Genomic DNA, 22,860 nt, shown 5'->3' on the forward strand with positions numbered 1-22,860 from the left:
ATTCAAGATAATGAGCGTGATATTCTTGGTGGTAAAATAACGGTTGATGAGATTAAAAGTGCGATTTCAGGGCTGAATGTGGGTAAATCCCTGGGCCCAGATGGTCTCCCTTGTGAGTTTTATAGGGTCCTCCCGAACTCGACATTAGAGCTTTTGAGAGATATGTTTGTTTCTAGCAGACTGGATGGGGTATTGCCAAAAAGTACTAATCGTGCTTCTATCTCGGTTTTTTTGAAAAAAGGAAAGGACTGTAATCTGCCTGCAAGTTATCGTCCAATCAATCTTCGCAATACCGATAATAAGATTCTTGCTAAGGTCCTTGCTATGCATTTGGTGCAGTTCTTGCCTGCTTTGATTGATTAGGAACAGTCTGGATTCATGAAAAATCGACGTACATCTAGTAATATCAGGAGGTTGTTACTGACCATGGAAATCGCGGATAGGAGGGGCTGTGATGCCGCTGTCCTTTCCCTTGATGCGGAGAAAGCTTTCGACAGGGTTAGTTGGGATTACTTGTATTCAGTACTGAGGAGGATGAATCTGGGTGTGGATTTCATATCTTGGGTTGCTCTTCTGTATGCAAGTCCAACGGCTGACGTTAAGACTAATGGGGTGGTTTCGGAACCTTTTTGTTTGGAGCGCAACACGCGTCAAGGTTGTCCTTTTTCTCCTCTGTTGTTGAAGGACTTGGAAGTGTCCTTGCCCTGTCTGATGCGGATTTTGTCTGATTATCATGATTGATCAGGCTACAAAATTAACCGCTTGAAGTCAGAAGTGTTGCCTCTGTCGAATAGGTGTGATAAGACTATGGTTATGGGGCTGGGGTTTACTTGGTGTGATGTACGCTTGCGTTATTCGGGGGTATGATTGACGTATCCTCTTTCCAGGATGGTTGATGAGAACATGAGTGTGGTTATTCGAGATTGTAAATTGGATTTGGAAAGGTGGTTTTTGCTTAATCGTTCCCTATGGGGTAAAGTCAATGCCCTGAAAATGAATACAACACCCAGGATTAACTTTGTATCTAGCATGCTTCCATTGAAAATTAAGAGTTGTTATTGGAATGATTTGGACCGTCTTGTTCAGGAATTTTTATGGGACAAAAAACCTCCAAGACTTAGTCTATGGAAGTTGCAGCTTCCAGTCCATTTGAGTGGTTTAGGGGTACCAAATTTTCAGCCCTACCGTTTGGCCTATTCTGCTCATTCTTTTGTTTAATTTTTGACAGGTGCATTGGACAGCTGGGCGGTGGGGGAGTAGAGTGCCTAGGGGCCGCTGGGCCCGGAAGCCTTGTTGACCACTAATACAAAGGTTCCTGGTGGTAGTATGTTGGCAACGTCATTTTTGCGCAATTCATGGATTGCAGTCTTGTCATTGCTTGGTCGTGATGTATTTAAGTGCAGGAGTGCCTCTATTTGGTTAAATCCAAGGATTACAGATAATTCAAGGACAGTTTTTTGGCCTGAATGTTTTTTGATGGATATTAAACAGGTCTCTGATTTGGGGAATGATGATCAGTGGTTGACTGCTGCTGAGCTGAGAGAGAGATGGAATTTTGATGGTTTATCAGACTACGCTGAAGAGGGTTGTTGATGAGGTGGACTGGTCTGACTCTTTGGATTTGAGTGCCTTTCTGACTGATTCCAGTGGGAAGAGTGGTGGTCTGGCCAGTAGGCTTTACAAGCAAATTTTGTCACATTATCGGAATAATGACAATTTACGGAGAGTTTGGAGTGAGAGGATTGGATCTGAGATTGATATCAATGCTTGACAGAATATATGTGGTAACGTCTCTTTGTGTTCGCTGAATCTGAGTGAAAGGTCTTGACAAATCAAGATCCTGTATCGCGTGTATTGGTGTCCTGAAACACTTCATAAGAGAGGCATGTCTGACAGTAAAGACTGTTGGGGTTGCGTTCAGGAAGTTAGGTCACTGGAATACATGCTGTGGAGCTGTGTGAGGGTCCAAGATTTTTGGAGTAAGGTATGTGATGTTTGTCAGGATTGCTGGTGGAGGGTGTGTCCTTGATTTTAGGACAGTAGTCCTGGGTGATGATTCTGGGTTGGATGATGTTAGCTCTGCCCTTAAAAAGTGGATTTTCCGGGCATTCATTGTGGCCAAGAGGCTGATTCTTCGTGGGTGGAAAGGTCGGGTCCCTCCTTCCTTCGAGGAATGGATCCAGGAGATGCACAGCCTGTCGAGGACGGAAAAGTTGATTTGCAAATTGAAATGTAAATTGTCTTCATATGATAAGATCTGGAACGTGTTTAACGATTTCTTTTAATTTTTGTTTTAGTGCATTCTTTTTCTGTATTTTTGCTTGTTGATATATTATATGTTTCTGTATTTCTGTATATATTATACATTTTTAAAAAATGAAAGCTGGTAACCAATATTCTTTCTCGCGCTCTGAAACACTTGTGTACGAGCGCGATAGAAATAAAATATCAATCAATCAATCAATCACTGCTCTTTCCAATGACACTTGCAGGCTGTGTGAACTGCATGCAGCCAGAAATGTTTTCTTGTCTTGGTAGTGCCCTGCACCAGTGCCCCCTCCAAGGGTGCTATGTAATTATTGTCAAATCCTTTGACATCTGTAAAACACCGGGAAGAGCAAGGATGGTCTGCACATCTCCTGCTATAGGGAATGAGAGAGTGGTGTGGGCTGTCTGCACACTGGCTAATGGGAAAATGAACTGCTCCTATGATGGATGTTTTTTAGGCTTAGCTCCCGTATTCAAGTATGTAAAGAAATCTAATCCCTCTGTCTACTGGCCATGCCTACTTCAGGGTGGCAATCAATCGAAACCAGGAAACTCCCCAGGAGCATAACCTTACTTATTAATCTATCCTATTCATTTAGATCCCCCTGACCCTCGTTCATCGGTCCTCCTATTTGTATTGATTTATGCACCCTTTCTCCACCCCTTCACCTGTCCCCTTGAGACCTATCTCCTCTGTTTAATGTGTCTGTGTCCTTACCAGATGACTGCCAATACTATCAGGTTTGTCAATGCTTGTTTGCTTATGTTGCCTGACCTGCACTAGTAGTGGGCACACCTAAACTGTTCTATAAATGGGTTGCGTTACTTGACTTGATGGTTTAACAATAATCTGAGGCCACTTAAATCCAAGCATGCATGGACTGTGTTTAAGCTACATTTTCATTTAACGATAAATGACTAGCTAGAGAAGACACAAATAATTGGTCCTGCCTCCCAGGTATATTATGTGTGGAATGTGGCCAGAGGCACACCTCTTTAACCACACTAAGTTGAATGTCCTTTCATGGAACAGCAGAGGTTCACACAAGCTTCACAAGTTGGCTAAAACTAAAATGCTATATGTTGAAGTATCTCCCATTTCTCGCACAAGAGGTTTGCTGTATTGAAACCATGTTAACGCATCACAATCCAAACTATTCCTGATTATGGAGCTTCTAAATACCTGGTATAGCACTACCAACTCAAATCCAGTGTGTATAGAGGCAATCTCAATTGTCATTGTATGGATGATGCTGTGCAATGACGGGAACCAGTCTCGGGGGTCAAGCTGCAGCACTAATATATTTATATATATATATATATCACACCAGCTCTTTTTCAAAGATTTGCTACATATTATTCAGAATGATAAGGGATCATGCACAACTAGACATGACCATTAACTTGCCCTCAATACCCCCTAGTTCTATCGTTCCTTTGACGCAGCTTGAGATCACGTACTCTGGAAACTGATTTTGATGGACCCAGAAACTACGTAACCAGTTGTACATAAAACTGTTATGTGAAATGTAATTCTGAAAATGCCATAGTTATTGGAAATATAATCCACGTAATAGACACCAGAGGGAATCCTTATCCAATATATTCCAGCATTTGATGCAATAATACATAATAGGACGCAATCTGCTTAATCTAAGGAAAATCTGGGATCAGTTCCATCCAGAATTTAGGAAGGAAAAATGAATTATCTTAATGCACACTATATATATATATATATATATATATATATATATATATATATATATATATATATATATATTGCACAAAAACTTGAGGGGTGGCAGGGGTGCTACTCTGGGTCGCAGCTGCAGTAAGCTCAGAGTTCAAAGATGTTCTCCTCCTAGCGCACTTTCATGCTTCAGCAATGTTCAGGGAGGCTGATTGGATGCAGATGTGCAGGGTTGAATCCCTCTGGTATGTACCAGGCAGTGGCAGCAGGGAATGCTGGTAACTGTAGTGTAGAGCCAACCAGGATCCAACTCTTCCCCATTTTCAATGTTAGCCCTCAGTGGGTGGGGGGCGCTTACTGCAGCTGGGACCCAGAGTAGCGCCCCTGCCACCCTTCCTGTTTTGTTTGCAAATCTACCTGGAGACTGGGGCTCCAGAGGGGCTGCACCTGGGCTACCCTTGCCTAACTTTGGAGTGCTATGGTTCCTCCCTCCCCCTCCCCACTCAGGGCTAACATTGAAAATGGGGGGAGAGTTGGATGCTGGCTCTACACTACAGTTACCAGAATTCCCTGCGGCCACTACCTGGTGCATACCAGAGGGATTTAACCCTGCACACCTGCATCCAATCAGCCTCCCTGAAGATTGCTGAGTCATGGAAGCGCGCCAGGAGGAGAACATCTTTGGACTGTTTGAGCTTACTGCAGCCGGGACCCAGAGTAGCGCCCCTGCCACCCCTCAAGTTTTTGTTTGTGCCTATATATCGTTTTAACCAATTCTTGTAGTGCATTAAGCTAATTCATTTTTCCTTCCTAAATTCTGGATGGAAGGTGTGGGTTGTGTGGGGGTGAAAAAGTGAGGTATTGATTGGTAAGAGAAAGTGGTACTGTGTTTTGATTGTTCATGGGAGGGGTGTGTGTGTGAGAAATTGGTAGGGAGCGAGTTTGCTGATTGAGGGAGTGAAAGGAGGGTGATCAAGTTGGGGAGTAGTGTTGGTGTGGAGGAGGGAGTAGCAGTAGTAGTAGTAGTAGTGGTGGTGGTAGTGGTGAGGAGGGTGGGAGTGGTGTGGGAGAGGGGTCTGGAGGGGGGAGGAGTAGTAGGGTGTAATTTTGAAAAGGGTGAGTAGTAAGAAGTAAGATCAGAGGGTAGAGATTGATAGAGGGATTGAAAAGGAAGTGTGAGAGTAGAGATGGTGGATGAGGCAATAGAGGGGAGATGGCAACAGAGTAACGGGAACATCCGGGCATGGAAGGAAATGTTTTTTATTTTGTGCAAGGCACCACCCCGATTGTTTTATTTAATATTAAACTAACCAGGGGAGTAGAGTGGGTCACCCTGATGGATTTACATAGATGGCTATCCTCACCAGACAGAGTTTAGATCGTTTAGGTCAATAATTGGTGGAAACTAATCTGTGTATTGGACATGCTTTGGTTAGAGGGAACGTCTATATCTAGACTTGTTGGAGAGAGACGGCCTCAGAGCCCTTTTCAATGTCAATTAATAGAAAACCTGCTATTATGCTTGGGAGTTGGTGTGTTTTTGAGGGCATCTGATCAATACAGACTCCTATGGAACTCCCTATGAACCTCTGGGTCCCACAGAGAGGGTCCTTTCAGTTCATGACATTCCCAACATGCAGAATTGTTTGCAAGGGAACTACATCAACTCCAGAAATGCTCCACAACAAACGCTGACACTGCACAATCAAATTCCACTCGCACTCTAAAACGAATCTGAGAATAAAAACCCTACACAGCATTTGTTCACAACCTAACTCGCTAGCCTACTAGAAAACTCTGGGAGGCACAAAACTCAAATACAAGATGGCCGCTCCATCATATATAGTTTTGGTCGCTCCGCCTTAAAACACATAAGTTGTATGTGATTCTCAAGAAGCGAGTAGGTTACAATCCTGATCTAGTTATGGCTCACATGTGCAAACCCTCAATGAAAGATCCACCCAGAGAGAAGGGAAGAAAGTACAACAGTTGTACAAACCAGTCTGGCTGACTCATTGTAGGTGAGACTTATTTTTTGTGCAGGCTAGAGGCGAAAGGTGGTGGACAAAAAGATGTTTGAAGTGGGGACTGGACAGTTGGTGCCAGAGGAGAGCAGGAAGAGGCTAAATGAGCTGCAATCATTGGAGTTGGTAATGTCAGGACTGGAGAGGATGAAAGTATGGGCATTAAAGAAGTTGGTAACATCTTAGAGGGCCACAGAGGTGGGGGGGGGGCATCCAGAGTCTAGGGTTGGCTGGTAGAAGTGACTGGAGGCTGGAGGAAAGGGGTCTAGAGAAGAAGTGTGAAAAACCGCAAAGGAAATTGGACCAGACAGGATATCCGGGTCGGAGGGTGACATAGAAGCTGTGATAACAGTGGAGGAGAGCATTGGCGGTAGTAGGATGGATGCAGAGAGAGGGTCAATGATTGGGTGAGGACGAGGGCCTAGGCTGCCAGAATAGGCAGGTTCCTGTGGGCCAGGTCTGCCCTAGTCTGGCCCAACAGGTGGGAGGAGAGATGAGACCAGGGCAGGGAGATTAGTCTGTTTAGGAAGGGGCAAAGACCTCCTTCAGTCACCTTTCTTGAAGGGATCTCTGTAGCTCTCCCTGCTAACAGCGACCATAGGCCCACATTTTCAGAAAGACAAGAAATCGCTTAGGTCCAGGGTTTTGTGACTGTAAAGATTCTACACCACTAACCCACTGTAGAAAGGGGTTCAGGAGCCCTGTAGCCTGCAAAGCCCAATAAGGTGGAGTTGGCACACCGTAACCGACCAGTCAAGAGGGGATGGTGATCGGTCGCCCCAGAAATTTGAGGACTTGAACTACTCCAGAACCTGAGAAGACCTGGCTACCAGCTTAGATGGGAGAGGCGTGTACCTAAAGGAGATACTAAAAATATTGTGGTTCCTATAACTTTCACTTTTTGTGTGGAAAGTTCCCAATTAATTTTTGTTTGGCCATATTGTTCATAGTGCCCCAATAGTAACGTAACATCTAGTCTTTGTGTCCCTGGTCACTGCTGTGCTACGTGGGTCCATGCCAAACTATTCCTAATCCGACTGCCTGTCACAGGCCAAAAGGCCATTTTCTACTGCGGATTGGGGAGTGGGGCTGAATTGCCGACAAAGCCAGTGGCTCGCAAGGGACAGAACTTAATCCAAGAGTAAGATATTTTAGATGAGGATTTTGGCCAATTTGCTACCTTGATGGAAAAAGAATAGCGCACCATGTAAAATATCAAAATCTGGTCATGTTACCTTGGAGCACGCTAGTGGAAAAAACACTTACACCAAAAGTGGTAACCATGTCCCCCTGTACTCCTAAACTTAAGAAGGGTGATAGTGCTACACTAAAAAGGATATAAATTGAGATATACCCCTTCGCCCCCTGAGCTGGCATCCTTGGGGACTGACCACTACTGTCCCAGGAATCTGGGCAAGTGGGCTCAAAAACACACTATAAAAAAAAAAAGCAAAAGCCAAAATGCCAGCAGATCTTGTGGGTGAAAGGGAATATCCTTCCTAACCGCGAGCTACCTTTTCATGGTGCTCCAAAATCTCAACCATATCCATTTAACCTTTTCATTAAAGCCCGAAGGACATTGTGATGTCACAACTACGCAGCTAGAAACTGACGACTGTTCAGTCTGAATGAGATTTACATTTTGGGAACATAGCCATTCATGGATGGGGTAGCTGGAGATGTACTAAAGTCTGAAAGATTGAGGTTGGGTTGGTTAGGTTAGTTTAGAGTTGTGATTTTTCTTTTAATGATAAGACTGTGGTCTTGTCGGTGAACATGACCTGATAATGTACATCCTGCATGGCCACCAAGCAGCCAATGGACCGGAGCCAGTTTAAATCTGAACTGCAGGAGATGCATCTACCTACCACCACCACCCCCCCACACCCTACCCTCTCCAAAACAAGCCCTTAATTGGACTGCCTGTACCAAGATTTCAATCCTAAATATAGGAGGCTGATGGAGCTATAACTGACTAAAAGAATCCAAGAGTCATTGTTCAGCCCACACCATTGATGCCAGTGTGTAATAAATCTTAGCCTCTGGGGAGTTTGGAGGGAAGACATGCACAGCCCTCTGTATCATTGCACCTTGAATTGATGAAACTAGAGGAAGTGAAGGACGCGTTTAAGGCCTTCGACTTGTAGATTTTAAAGGATTGTGAGGCTTTAGCTGACTGAGGTGTCCTCTTGGATCTGGTGAGTACCTATTTTATTGTTACTGAAACGTATTCATAGAAGGCTATACAGATGTTTCCATTGAATTGAGTTGATAGCTTTGTTTGCACTTATTTTGTCAGATTAGAGGCATTCAACCTACCTTACCTCTTCATGGAAATCTGTTCATTGTGTAAAAAGCAGTGCCAATGGTGAGATCTTTGGGCGTATGGAGGTTTTTACTTGACCGCCACCAAACCCTCTTTAGGCATGACTGCTTCGGATTCCACTTGGATCTGCTCTGGGAGTTTGTGGAACACAGTGGTCCAACTTGTGCACAAGATGGTGGTTCATCTGGCCATGACTGCATTAGCATTGTCTTCCCTTGGCGAGGGGCTACCAAACTGGTCCATCTTTTTTCCGTGGCTCTTCACTGATTTTACCTCTTCAGAGAGTGGGGTGATGACTCTTTGCCATGGCGGGTAGCCCCCATAAAAGCAACCAACTGAGCCCGAGGATTGAATACCACAAAGACGGACTATTGATGTTCTGGATAACTTGTATCAGGGTTGGACTTTGCCATAAATGTGTCACAGGCACCAATGGAAAATGTGGCCCACAGTTGCAAATGGCTATTCAAACAGTGTCGCAAAAGGAATGAATAGTAGACAAGGGGGGTGTTTTGATAAAATATGGTGTAAATTGTGCATTTTAATGTACATGTATTCAGCAACACTGGTCAAAACTACTAGTCGCAGAGTGAAGTAGCCCCCCAAAATGGCCAAAAAAGTGGGCCACTTTGACCCAAAAAACTGGCCCACAACTGCATTTTGCGTTTTCGGTTCGGCCTATAGGCCAGTCTGAGCCTGACTTGCATAAATATCTGTATTAAGAGTGCTTGGGCGCGTTTGTGTGCTGCTGAACACTGAAATACATTTTTCTAGAGCAGAGCGAGGGAGAAGACCAATGCTGACCACTTCGGCATAAGAAACCCAAGTTTCAACTCTGCTCTGGTTTTCATCTGAGACTAGTTGTGCCCAGTAAAATAAACTTCAAGTGTCCACTGTAGTACCAAAAAAGTTGATGTTGGACTGACAAAATATGCTTTCAAAACTGTTGACCGAGGCTGTTTGGTACTAAAAGCTCTGTAGATGAAGGTTCTCAGTGTATTTGTAGAATTGGTTGAGGCAAATGCATCTGTTGGGAACATCTGGGGAACTTTGTATTGTGTTGTGGTTTACATAAAACCTTCACAAAACCAATACATAGAATAAAACACATTCATTTGGATTTATTTTTGTTTAGTTTACCAACATTAATTATTGCTCTTAGACTTTTTTTTCCCCCCCACATCAGCCTGGACCAACATTCCCTTTGGACAAACGGAGCTAAAGCAATCCTAAACACCTTGCTTCAAGTAGGAGCCAAAACCTGACCATCCAAGACCCACTGTCGTAAGGACTGCTTGAGAAGTCTGATTCAGACCTAGCTGGCCATCCTTAACCCTGGGCTGGAGATACTGGGGCAGTAGGGACCAGGCGCAATGCCTTGTTTCTTTTAGATCCATCAGACACTTGGTTGTACCGGTTCATCGGGGAACCTCGCCCCCCCCTACTTTTTTTTTATCTTTGGTCAGGGTGTTTTGATCTCTGAGGGAAGATGACTTCCTTCTCCACGGGTTCTACCCTATTGGGTATGGTGCCTTGATAGAGGGGTGGGCTGAAGTGTGGCTGCACTCGTGGACATGGAGGGCTGGCGCCAATAGAAGACTGGCTCTATTGCGCAGTACAACCTGCCTGTGTTCACGCAGCCTGGGGAGCCTGGATCAGCGGTGCTCGTCCACAGTGGGAAGCTGCTTTCCTGAAGAGCCGTCTTTTCTACTGGTTATCCATCACCCTTCTTTTGGGCCATATAACTCCACCTGGCAGTCGATCTGGCTTCCTAGCACCTTTTGCTTATTCTGGGGGTGGATACCACCACGTCTGGTTTGCAAACTCTATTGCTTACTGCCACCTGACCGTGCAGAATGTACTAAGTGTAACAACCCTTGTGGAATGGGATGTCCTTGGAATGCATGAGTGTGGATTTTGAGCAACTTGTTATTGATGTTATGCAGAGCAAAGCTATGATGTGCATCGCGGATTTGCAGACATGCGACGCAGGACTTCAGAGGCTCATCTGTTGCTAATTACTAATGCCAGAAAACAGTTTAAACCCAGAATGCATGGTGTAGGCTGTCCGGAGTGGAGTGCAAGCTGAGGAAGCAACAATGCAGATTGGGGGGGACGGGGAGAGGCTGGAGGGGGGGATACAGTGGCAATGCCACTTTAATGCACAAAGTATTTCGATAAATGCAAAGTATTCTCTTCTGTTTTCTCCCTGTATTGAAACAAAGCAAAAGCATTATAACCAACGCATCATTGCCAGTTTGTATTGCGCCTAATTTGCAATCAGATTTCCTGTATGCCCCCTTGGCTCATTGTTTAAATTATGCCCAGTGTGCACGTAATTTCCAGTGTCTGTTAGGCCTGGGAGCATGACTGGCTTCCATATGTTCGCTGAATACATCATTGCCTGGTCTGAACTGTGCTCTACTGGCAGATTTTGCATTCTGCTGCCCCATGAAGTTCTAGGGATTGACCGGCAGCAAGGCAGCAGTGAATACCCAGCCCCCAGGCAGTCTCGGATGTTGGCTTGCATGCAGGCTGCAGTGCACTGCTGCCGGACCCAGCGCCTCTGCAGACCGGTCGCAGTAGGCCTCCGAGCACTTCCCTCTGGGAACATCTGTGTGGCACATGTACGTTACTTGCCCCATCACTACAGCATTGACCCACTTTGCACCAGGCTTGGCACTGTAGTAGTGAATTGGTTTTTGCATTGGCACTAGGCAAGGAATCGCAAGCTCTGTGGCTGTCTCCACACCAGTGCTAGGCCTTCAGGAATTGGGTCATTGTACCTGCATTTTACTGTATTCCTCAGGGCAAAGGCCAAATGGGCTGTTTTTACCACTGGAGCAATGGCCACACTTACATCGGTGTTGGTACTGTTGTGGTCACTGTGCCAACCCTAGCACCTGTTCACATACTTTCTTTGTGACAGTACCAAGTCTATCTTAAATCTGATTGTTACATTGGTTCTACAACCAGCAATTCAGTGCAGTCCTATGTAACTAGCCCTATGTGAGGACTTCTAACAGCCATGCTCGTCTTCCAGCGTTCATGCCAGATTTCACATGCCGCATCTGTGAACAGCAAAAAGAATGGGTTTAATTTCAGGCAATGATTTAGCAAAAGGGTTATTACAGTTGGTCTTGCAATACAAACGTACGGCATCCTAGCATTAACCCATTCCCAGCCCACTATCCCTCTCTGCCCTCGAAGGCCGCTCCTTAAATGACTACAGGTGCTCGACCCCAAGAGGTTGAAAGGTACTTATCGGGCCTCTCGCACACTTGTCCTGCTTCCTTTAGAACAATGATGGTGAAGTCCGCAGTGTGGTAAGGGTGCAGTGTTTGGTACCATCCGGGACTCGCTCCAGCTTCCCCGGAACCTTGTGCTTTCTTATTCATACCCCCTCCCCACACCCCTGGGTTTATAGCGGCAGCAGTATTACTGCACGGGTGAAGCCCGCGGCTGGGTAAGGGTGCGGTGTTTGGGCCCCATCCGCGACTCACTCCAGGTTTCCTGGAACCTTGTGCTTGCTTGGCCACGCCCCACCCCCCCTTCTAGCAGCAGCAGAAGGGGGCAAGGTCGTGGTGTTTGGCCCCACATGTGTTCGGCACAGCGGGTGGAGCCTGACAGCAGGCACCACTGGTTTACATGGTCCATGGTAAAGCCGGATTAACTCTAAAAAATGCAGACTGTGAAGACCTCGTGGTCTTTCTTGTACACCACTGAGCGAAACCCAAATATCTGGCGGTCGCTGCAACCTGGGCAGCTGGGCATTCCCTGCCCATTAAAAAATATGTTTGAAGCTCCTGAGAGCCATTGCTTGACTGCAATCGCCGGTGCCTAATCCAGACTCCTTCCCAGTTGATTACGGGAGCACCCTCAGGGCAGTGTGGTCGTGGAGGGGGTGGGGGTAGGGAGTCTGACTCTGGTGGCCCTTTAAGCTGTCGGGAGTGCCTGACCCCGTCACATTTTATCTGGGAGATGTGTTATTCCGGCTTGCACGTTCTCTTATGACTGTGGTGTCTGCATGCTAGCTCGACCAAATGTACTACATTTGATTAATTAGACTAGCCCGGAGGACAATTCTTGTCCATTTTGCTTGTATAGCGATTTTAATGTTATAACTGCTGCTACTTGGACTAGGAGTTTTACTAGGGAGTTTTACTAGGTGTTTACTATCTTAAATACGGATTGTAACTCTGCTGCATTTTTTTATTGTTTAGTTTTTAAACTTGCATCATCTTGCACCCCTGCATCCTCGCACTTTAATAGTCCATATATGACCAAGCTCTTGGGTAACATTGCACTTTGGTCCGGCATCTAGCACTTTGGTCATAATGGTCATAATTGCACTCTGCTCAGGAGTCCTCCACTTCTCTTGACACCAGCCTGTATTGACATCAATGGAAGAATTACCAAGCTGCTAGTAACCCACTCGGACGCCCCTATGACGGTCGGAGACAAGGTTCGGGTCTTAATGTTAGGCAAAGATGTGGTATTACTATCCCCAACACCTGCCGGTGTTGGCAAGTAACTTTTGACATTTGTGGATTTCTTTAATCGAAATGGTTTGGCCCTCAAGATTTCGAAAACTAAATGTACGATTTTTAGCGCTACAAGGAAGCGGAAACCAAGAGCCCTAAGGCTAGAGCTAGAAGAGCACCCCGTTGAGCAGGCTGACTTGTATGACTACTTGGGAGTTAGGGTAATGTTGTCATGCAGCTGGAACATGCACCTAGCTAAGGCAAAGGTCACGCTGGCAAGATAAAGCTGTGCCCTTTCAAGGTTCACCAGTGAACAAGAAAATTGCGCAGTCAGCGTTTCCTCGGAGGCCTACAAAGCCTCCGAGCTAGGCAGGCTGTAATTTACAGGGCAGAGCTATAGGGGCAATCAAATCGGGCCCCATTATCCATTGTGGAAAATGACTATCTGCAGACACTCCTGGGATTATCCTACACTGCACCTAACTAATCTCCCTGTTTTCTTGACAACAACAAATCAATTTGCTGTACGCAGCCGGTATATTACTGGGTTTGACTATGGTCAAACCATTCTCTGTTTAAGTTTAAGAAGCGGTGTTGGCTGTTCTATTAAAGAAGGGGGCACCTACTTCCACGGGTTGCCCATGTTAAGGAAAACGTGCTTACTCTGGGCTTGGGAGAGTACTGCAACAGCCAAGCAGCATATCTAGTCCAGCTAAGGCAGCAGTTAAATCGGCGTTCCCGCTTAAGATTGACCAGTACATCACATCAACTCCAAGGCAGTAGGATAGTCGCTCCTGATTCTCTACTTGAGTGTAAAGCCGAATCAGGGATACAAGGATAATCTCGATGATGTAAACCCAAAATACAAAAGAGCATTGTATATCCAATTCTGCAACGGGATCCTGCCGATTGCTAGACATCGTAAACAAATGGAACAACGCTGTAGCTCCAGTATGTCCATTCTGCGGTTGTTCCTATGAAACCTTGTTCATTTTTTACTGACGGAAGATGGTACTATAAATATAGCATAAACCTTTGATACGTAGGTTGCACTGGTTTCATCTAGCAAGTTATGCACAAAGATGTTTCATTTATTATGTACATAATGGCTGCAATAGAATAAAATCCATAATATTACATATAGCTTGACATTTTTATCTGTGAGCTTTTATCCCTTGTTTGTATTTAATGAATTTAAATGTACGCTTTTATGGAATTTTATTTGTCGAAATAAAGCATTTAACTTGAGCAGAATGATGGTGATTGTCTCGAGGGATTAGTCCATCCTCTATATACATGTCCTTATGGTGTCACATGGTGGGCTACTTCCGCTTGAAAGGTGTCGGTGCTTCTCTTCCATCGCATCCTCTTCAGGCGAGGGGCGTAGGGCCTCCACCCCCGTGGTGTCGGCACTGAACAGTCATTTGTGGGTGCCGGTTCAGACTGGCACGGTCCACTGACTCAATCTGTGGCCTTGCCACAGTAAACGGAGGAAGGCAAATGTTTATATATTCAGCAATTTAGGCACACATGCAGTATTGGAGCAACCAGCAATACCTGGTGCAAATAGGAACAGAATGCCTTCACCAGACTCCACTGGGAATTTTAAGGTAAAATAATAAACTCTGACTGCGCTTCCGGGGTTGACTTCCTGACGGGGCAAAACAATGTGTCTTTGCTTATTTTACTGCAAAGGAAATCCGCTTGACCCTGCCCTTTCACTTCATAATCTTCCCAGTCCCCATGATTATCATTCTATATTAATGTTGTTTCTACTCAAGTGGGGGGGAGCTGTGCTCTTTTGCACATCGTTTGCAATGATATGGCGAGGTGTTATGATCTGTGATGACGTGGCATTCCACCAGGTTCCCATTTTTACTTTGTCGGTAAGTGTGAACTTCCCAGTAAAATGCACTGTCATTCTGTCATTCCCAAATACCATAGCGTGAAGTCCAGCTTGTGACGCTCCCAACAGAAAACGCATACTTACCCAGTCTCCCTACATATAAAGCTAAGTAGTATTTGGTGGGTTGAACCCTTTTCACTGAGCTGAATTTTTCCAAATACTCTGGATAAAATGACTCCATATGGTCCCATAAATTGGCACCATCTTTGCTGTTTTCACTGACAACTTCCTCACTGGAAAGGCGAGCCCTATGATTACCAAAACCTTGCAGGTGAAAGAAGCGGCTTCCGCTCCATACTAATGGTGGGGAGAATAAGGTAACAGAAGAGGGTGTGTGCCCTTACTATAGTGGATGAGAGGCGAGGTTGCATACCACTTGGATGGTGACCTCCTTCACAGGGCTCTGGTTTAAACCGCTTTTCGTCCACCATCACTAGGTGGCATGGTGTGCCACACATTGGTGACGATGCAAGAGTATTGCATGATTCAATCACCATCTTATTTGTTGCATCTCCCACTCCCTCTTATTCCTTTGTCCCTCTCCACTCCCTCCTCACCTTAGCAATAATGTAAATTGTTCCTTATACTGTTTTCGATGGATTCAATTACCATCTTATGCTTGTTGTATTTCTTCTAGTTCTTATGTAAAGCACTTTGGATTAAAGTGCTATATAAATTCAATAAAATACAAATACAAGAGTACCTCAGCAAGAATCCCACTGCTGGCCCATGCCTCTTACAGACTTCAGATTTCCTTCCATATGGGGGGGGCACTAAAATATTGCAGATGCAATCGCACCAAGTTTTCTTTCTCCGTCTGGACATTTTTGTGACCGTCAACATGGTCAAGCAAAATATTCTCCCACAAAGAGTCGATAGGTTGGGTCACATGTCCTGCCTCTGTAACACTACCAGCAGAGTGCACCAAGGTTATCGCTTACTTTTCTACCTCTACGTGAACCCATCTTGGAAATCCTAATTGTCTCTGGCCTTGCCTACTCATCCAAAAACTAACCCACAATTGAACTGCAAATCAGCCAGACGTGCACTTGCTTCTCATACATTCACTCTTGATGGCATAAAATCAACTAAAACGAGCAAAAACTGATGTTTGAATTGTGCATCTAGTACAACCATGCACAATTGAACTTTGGCCTGAAGGATAAACTTGTCCATTGATGATCAAGAAGAGTTCATGAATAGCGCCCTCCCTCTTTAATAGTTAACGGCTATAACCAAGCTTCTTTTTTCAACTCTCAACCATTCTACACCTACACATCATGCCGTCCCTAATTTTCTCAAACAGAATCATGGCACTCATTGCTCGCTAGAACTCTCCATGCTTAATTACTTTAGCAGTCTACATCTGGGTCTGTTGGAATATTTGGTAAACTGTCTCAAAAAGGCAAAATACACTGCAGCTAGACTTTGGCTGCAATAGAAGGTACATCACCCCGGCTCTCTGGCACTCAACTGGCCGCCTGTCAAATGTAGAACACAAAATCCATTCACCTATGGTACTTTCCATGGCCGTGTCCATGAATTCACCAAGAAGAAATGTATCGTCTACAAGGCAATTGGAACGCTTAGCTTACTAGTCTGGCTATGCTTCAAGTGGAAATGCCTAGAGGATCCTCCTTATTCCTGTTAAGCATGCTATGCAATTCAATATACGGGTGACTTTGCAGAGTAAGCTCTAGTCTTCATGAAATCTCTTAGAAGCTTGCTGTTCACAACACTGGAAGAGGCAAACTAACATGACCCACTAAGAGCTTTTTAACCTGCCTGCCACCCCATGCTGGGACTCTGAACTCCCTGCAGAACCACTAACACGAACCAGCAACTTTAAAGGCCATACCGCTCAAATGCTAACCTCATGATTGCCATCACAAACTTGAAGACGAGGTCCAACCCGGAGCAGCAACCTTAAGAACCCCAAAGAAATGGACTCTGCCCATTCAGTTCGGCATCATCAACACATGCAATAGTCCTACATAAATGCTTAAACCATTCATTCTGTGGAGCTGGTCTGTCTCCAACTCCACCCCCATCAGACCAAAGACCCATTACCAACTCAATACTCTTAAAAGGGCACTGATTAATTGTCATCCTGACGGACCACACAATGGGACCTCCTATTTCAGCCCAAGTCCATTTGTTTGGCTGGTTGGATTTTAGGGTAGCATAAGTGGCCACCAGTTTCATAGCACAGTTGCCGAATAATTCCAGGAGGCCCGAGGCATTCCCTGTGGTGGTGAGGACGTCTACAAAGTTTGCTTACAGCTTGTTGACCGGGAAGGTTTTTGAATAAGCAGCGTTTAGTGCGGGGGCGTGCACAATGTAAAGGTTAAAGGAGTGGTGAGAGGATGGAGCTTTGGGGGGGGGGGGACTCTGCAGGAGACCTGGAATCTGTTTTAGCGCAACAAGTTCATTTGAACAGGCTAGTGTCTGCCTGAGAGGTAGAGGTAAACCAATTCAGGACAGTGCCAGAGAATCCCATCCTGTCTGCAAGGAGCGAGAGAAGGATGCAGTGGTTGACGGTGTCGAATGCAGCCGAGCGGTCAAGGAGGACGAGGAGACATGAGTCTCCTTCATCTATGATTTGGGGTGAGTTATCCACCACCTTGATGGTGGCTGTCTCGATGCTACACTTGGGGTGGAACTTGGCTGATAGTCATTTAGGAGGAGGAGTTAGATTCTGGTGAGTAATTGTCTAGCATGTATTTTTTCTAAGATTTTGCCAATAAACAGGATGCACATAATGGGCTGGTAGGTGGCTACGTCGTCTGGATCTAGGGTTGGTTTTTTTCAAAAGAGGTTGTATGAGACCGGTTTTGTGGGTGTCCGGGGATGATCCTTCTGCGAGGGAGGCATTGATTATGCGATACGGCCAAGCACTTGATACACTTGGCACTTCTATCTGTTGCTCACCCACGAGCATGGACATTCCAGGATTTACCCCACTCCCCTCTTCTCACTCTGCACTTGCACGTTCTGAATACTCTAAAGACATGGTAGGTTCGTCTTTATCTTCCATTTTATGTATTTTGTAAATCCCATGTTCCCTCCCTGTTGCTATGTGGGCCCTTTAAAACCCAATGTACTTGTTGTGTAAGTGCCTAACAAATGCACAATAAATAAATAAATTGAGCGCAGGGCTCTTCAGTTGTTTAATGATGGGAGCCGGAAATATATTGTCGGAGTAAGAAGTAGGTTTGAGGGAGGCAATCCTTTTTAGGCGAAGGAGTCGGTCCAGAGGGGCAGTGTCCATACAGGGGTGCGGGGGGGATTAGGGGATACTAATGCCGTGAGTGTTTGATACGATGGTCTTTCGGATTTTGTCAATTTCTTGAATAAATGTGATCCCATCAAATCAGTTTCTGGTCGGGTGATCGTTTGGTGCAATGCTTTACTTCTTCAAAGAGGGCTTTACTCCTGTTGGAAGCTGCGCAATGATGCTGGAGCAGTAAGCCGCTTTGGCTTCAGTAATCGGAATCCTACTGTTTGCGTGGTGAGATTTGAGTTTGGTTTGGTCTCCCGAGTTATTCTTTTTGCACCACCGTTTTAGCATTAAACTGCAGGACTCCTCAACCACTCCTCTCTCTCTCCACCCAATTTATTGGTGTTATTTATCCTCTCCTTCAACCTACTTGCACGCTTAACTAGGCAAATGGACTCTTGAGAGTACAATAAATGTCATCTATTGCAGGTATGGAGTGGTAAATGTGACTCCATATTGCTGGAAAATTGCTCAAATAAAGATGAGGAGTTGGTTGTCTCATCCCCAGACGGTATAGAGAAAATGTATGGAACTTGATTGGATAGCAAATAGAGATTTGATCATGAGCTACCATCTATTTTGTCACTGTAGATTGGAAAATGAGGCATATAATACAATCTCCTTCTATTTGTTAAACATCCCTTTTCACGGAATGATATGCTAAGAATGAATCTTAATTTATTTCTAATGCGTGAAATATCAGGTGCTAGGAATGTGGTCCCGAGAGAGGAGCGGAAGTGTTTTTTTTTTTTTTTTGCGCATTGGAAGTTGAGACGCTGCAGCATTGGTTAGCTGGATGTGTGCCATAGATACCCTTGCATTAACGTTTTTACGTACATTTGTTTATCATGAGAATGTTTTACTTTTAGAGGATTTTTGGTCTTGATTGGATTTTAAATTTCATAGTATTGCTGTTGTGTTCTTTTTTAACTACTGTATACTATTTATATCTGGATGTACGTTTATTATGTATATCTGTGTTAATGTGAACCTATACATTTAGTTTTGGTGTGATAAGCTTATTGCAAACTGTTACACACATGCATACATATTGTGCATTGCCAACCATACGGAGAAGAACAAAGCAATGAACTGGTTACATCACTAATTGTTCTCTTATGGTCACATGGAGGAAAGCCCCACTGCACTATGCTGAAGAAAGGGGATTGCCAGTACGAAGTGTCCACTCAATATATGTTCTGCCCGAAGGGGCGGGTCCATCTACAGCACCCTAATGGATGTGGGTTGCTGTGGTAACTGCAGGCAAAGGAATCTCATGGTCTTGATGTGATTGGGAGGATTCTTGGTCCTGTAAAACCCAGAGGGTCGCTTGCCTTACAGGGGCAGAATATGGATGCTGGGAGAATGAGAGCTGTGGAAGATCTCTTTCATGATGCACCCAGAGGATCGCACAGTGTGGACACAGGGCTAAGTGGAACAGATGAAGGATGCCGGCGAGGGGACAGAAGTCTAAAGAAATGACTGACAAACAATTGCTCTACTTTCTTGTGATTGTTATTTTTTTCCCAATTGTATTTTTGTTGTATTGGTGCAACTGTGAAGTCCCAAACAATTATAAATCTCCCCAACACTTAGACAGGTATTCATTGTTCTTTTTTTCAAATCCCTTTAGGTCATCCCTCTCTGGCTCCCTTGAGCCCCATGCCCCAGCCCAAGGAGGTGGATCGCTGGAATGAAAAGAGGGCGATGTTTGGTGTCTACGACAACATTGGTATTCTAGGTAAGGATCTGTATGAGTGGAATTGGCTGGGGGTTTAGGCCAGAACCTAGTGTGAGGTGTCTTAATTCACCACCATACTGCCTAAAACCACTTTTTGGCTGATTCCTCAGAGGGCCTGCACAATTCTCTGGCTTCTTACAGTTGGAGACCACCACAAAGCACTTTCTATTTAGCTCAAAGTTCTATTATTCATGGTTGCAGGGTGCACAGACCACCCAGTAGCTTAACCTTCCGTGCACTGGGAGCCACATATACATATATTATAACTTCTGCCAACAGTCAAGAACTTGCAACGCATCTTCGAACATAGATTGAAATTAGAAGTGCAATGCAGATATCATAAAGCAATGCATAAAGAGTTACATAATAGTGTTACTTTTCAAATGAGAGATTTTTCAAATCTATTGTAGTCCAAGGTAGATTTTAAGTGGATTCTGTGAAACAGGAGTGACCTGCCCTGTTACAGTGATCCAATTGGGGCAGACCTGTCTGCAGATTTGGACAGTTCCTTTGCTACTGAACTCTCTAATCCCATTTTCTTTGCTTTATCTAGACAAAAAGTGATATTCAGTTACTTTACAGGGTAGTCTTAAAGCACAACTTCAGTCTTCTTTACTGTTTTTTTTTTTTACTTTTCTGTGGCTTCTTCTTCTATCTGGGATCTGGGTTGTGCTTGGCTTGCATCATTACGATTCCTGGCAAATTGCAATCAGTCTTCACTGTATTTCTCAATGGATACTTTCATTCAAGGAGTGGAGAGTGGAGTTGGGTTTTGCGATTTCAACTTTTGGGAGTCGTATGTCTTTGTGCTTCTTGTATGGCATTGCTTGCTTCTAAGGGCCACATTGTGTGGGCAGTTTGGGTTTTGCAAGGAACCAACCTATGTATGCAATATTTGTGTTGACAGTTTTGGTGTGTGGTTAGAAAGTGCTCAAGTAGGCTAAATTACTGATCATTGATTTAGTTTAGTTCCTTATCCATCGAGAACCTTTTTTTGAAGTTGTCGCAAAAACTCTTTTGCAGTCCTAAATGTGCATATTTCATTGCGCCATTTAAGGACGTTTTGTGCAACAATTTTGATGGAAACAACGTCCTGTGCATGTTGCTGTGCTAGAAATTGTACAAACGTATTTGTGCCTATTGTGAGAAACCTGAGGATATTGTCCCAAGTACACCTCGAGAATCCCTTCTTCAGGTGGCCAGGGACGGGCTTGCGGTCTTGTATCACAACCCTGGGCTGGGGGTGGACGAACAAGCGTGGATCACCTGGGTAGTGTGGGGCCTGGGGTTATGCTTAGGGGGGGGGTCAAGGGGGAAGAGTATCCAAGGTGAGGCATGTTATTATGCCAAAGAAAGGGACAAGGAAGACTAGCTTCTTGAAGCTTTTATAGGTTGCACCAACTCAACATCTCTTCCACCTGAAGAATCTTCCCTCAGTCAAATCGAACGGCCCCTCCATATCTGGTAAATTCCCTAGGGACCCTAACCCTGATAAATTTGAAAACCACAATTCCCATAATCCCTGTTTTCGGGCCGAATGCTCCCAATCCTTCTTCTCCAAGTCACTTTGATTATTCTTTTCCCAACAGTAGTCTACTTTGAATAAGCACTATTGTTCCAACAACCGTCCCCCATTCCGTTCACAATAGTAATCCTGGTCATTTCACAAACCCACCCTTCTGAATTTACCAAACCCCCTAGGACGAAGAATATCTTTGATGTCACCCCCCACCCCCTTTTCCGACATGAACACTAACACCCCCTCACCTTCCCCCCCAAAGATGACAGACCACAAACTCCAGAGCCGTTGACCAGACGTGTCCCAACACAAGGGTCAAGCAAAGTCAGGCAATTTACCAGAATAACACACACCTGATGGTCAAAGTTGTCATACAGCGGTCTAGCAAAATCCCTGTACAGTTGAAAGTCTTTGACTGACAAACGTCTGAGAAATGCAATGGAAGTGAATCCCTTAGCAAGAATTGTGAAATGGTAAGAGCAAACCTGGCGGAGGGATGCCAATAAAGAGGGGCGAAGTCTAAAGTCCCAAGAAACAGTATGACAAAAGTGAACCTGTTAGAGGGATGTCCACGGAGAACTGTTCATGAATGCGAAGGAGAAAATATCTTTGCTAAAGCCAGAGTGAACCCGACGGGAGGGAAGCTGAGATACGTGAGGGGTCTGCGCCCAGAAGAGGGCGGCCCAGAGGTGAAGAAGCAAGAAGCATCCCCTCAAGTGTAATCTGAAAATACCTTTTTGTTTGTCTGAACCTATCAGATCCTCGGAAGCAGGAGAGACAACCTCCGAAGATCCTGATCTTGATAAGAGCTGTTAGAAGGGTTTGCGCTCTGAAGAGGGGGACCCAGGGGTGAAGCCATCACCCAACGTACATTTGGAACAGAACTTCTTTTGTTATTTTTGAAACCTATCAGGTCCTTGGGGCAAGAGATTTTTTTGTAGAGAGGAGACTTAACCACCGAAGGCTTGACCTGTGAAGCGGAACTGTTGTCTGATGCTGGGAAAGCTTGAGTGTGCTGTGCTCAGGAGTCCCGCCTTGACCCGTGCTCAAAACATGGGGAAGGGAGCCCCCCCCCTTCACCCCCATGGCTAACACATCCTGGCTTATCATTTGTGAACACTTCTTTCTTGTGAAACCCTATCCCACACTCTTTTTGTATTTAGTGTAAGGATTGACAATAGGTTTCTTAGTATAGGCCCTTTTATTTGATCCAACGCCACTAGAACTTCCTTATTATTTGATGGTCGTAGCTTGCGCCCATCCTAGATTTAGATTAGATTTTTCCACCCTACCTATGCAGTTTAATAAACACCCTTGAACTGTGATCGCTTGTCTGTCTATTCTTGCCAGCATGCCTTCCTTACACTATACAAATGTAATTTGACTGTTGTTATTATCTACATGTTTGTTGTTTTACTCTTTGTTCATTTTTTACTCCGAATTCTCAGTGATAAACAGAAATGCTGATAGACTGCCATCCCAAAAATCTATTAAACCTGTCCGCATTAGTATGGTGCCCCACCAACCTGCAACAAAAGCCTTTTCTAAAATGGCCGCTTACAGGACAGGAGTTGCATGCAAGTCTCATTTCAGCTGTACTTTTTCCGTTACCAATATCGGCC

At 44.8% G+C, this 22,860-nt stretch overlaps 1 protein-coding gene across 1 annotated transcript in view; it reads left to right on the top strand.

Annotated features, from left to right (window-relative positions):
• The window catches only part of MRPL51 (mitochondrial ribosomal protein L51), a 63,521-nt gene that overhangs the window by 39,580 nt on the left and 1,081 nt on the right, over nucleotides 1-22,860 (top strand). Inside the window, exon 3 of the mRNA XM_069650692.1 lies at nucleotides 19,612-19,719. Coding sequence (XP_069506793.1) covers nucleotides 19,612-19,719 — 108 coding nt within the window. The remainder of the gene's footprint in view (nucleotides 1-19,611; nucleotides 19,720-22,860) is intronic.

Source organism: Ambystoma mexicanum, chromosome 3p, assembly GCF_040938575.1.
Source record: "Ambystoma mexicanum isolate Mex_15411 chromosome 3p, UKY_AmexF1_1, whole genome shotgun sequence".
Taxonomy (NCBI): Eukaryota; Metazoa; Chordata; class Amphibia; order Caudata; family Ambystomatidae; genus Ambystoma; species Ambystoma mexicanum.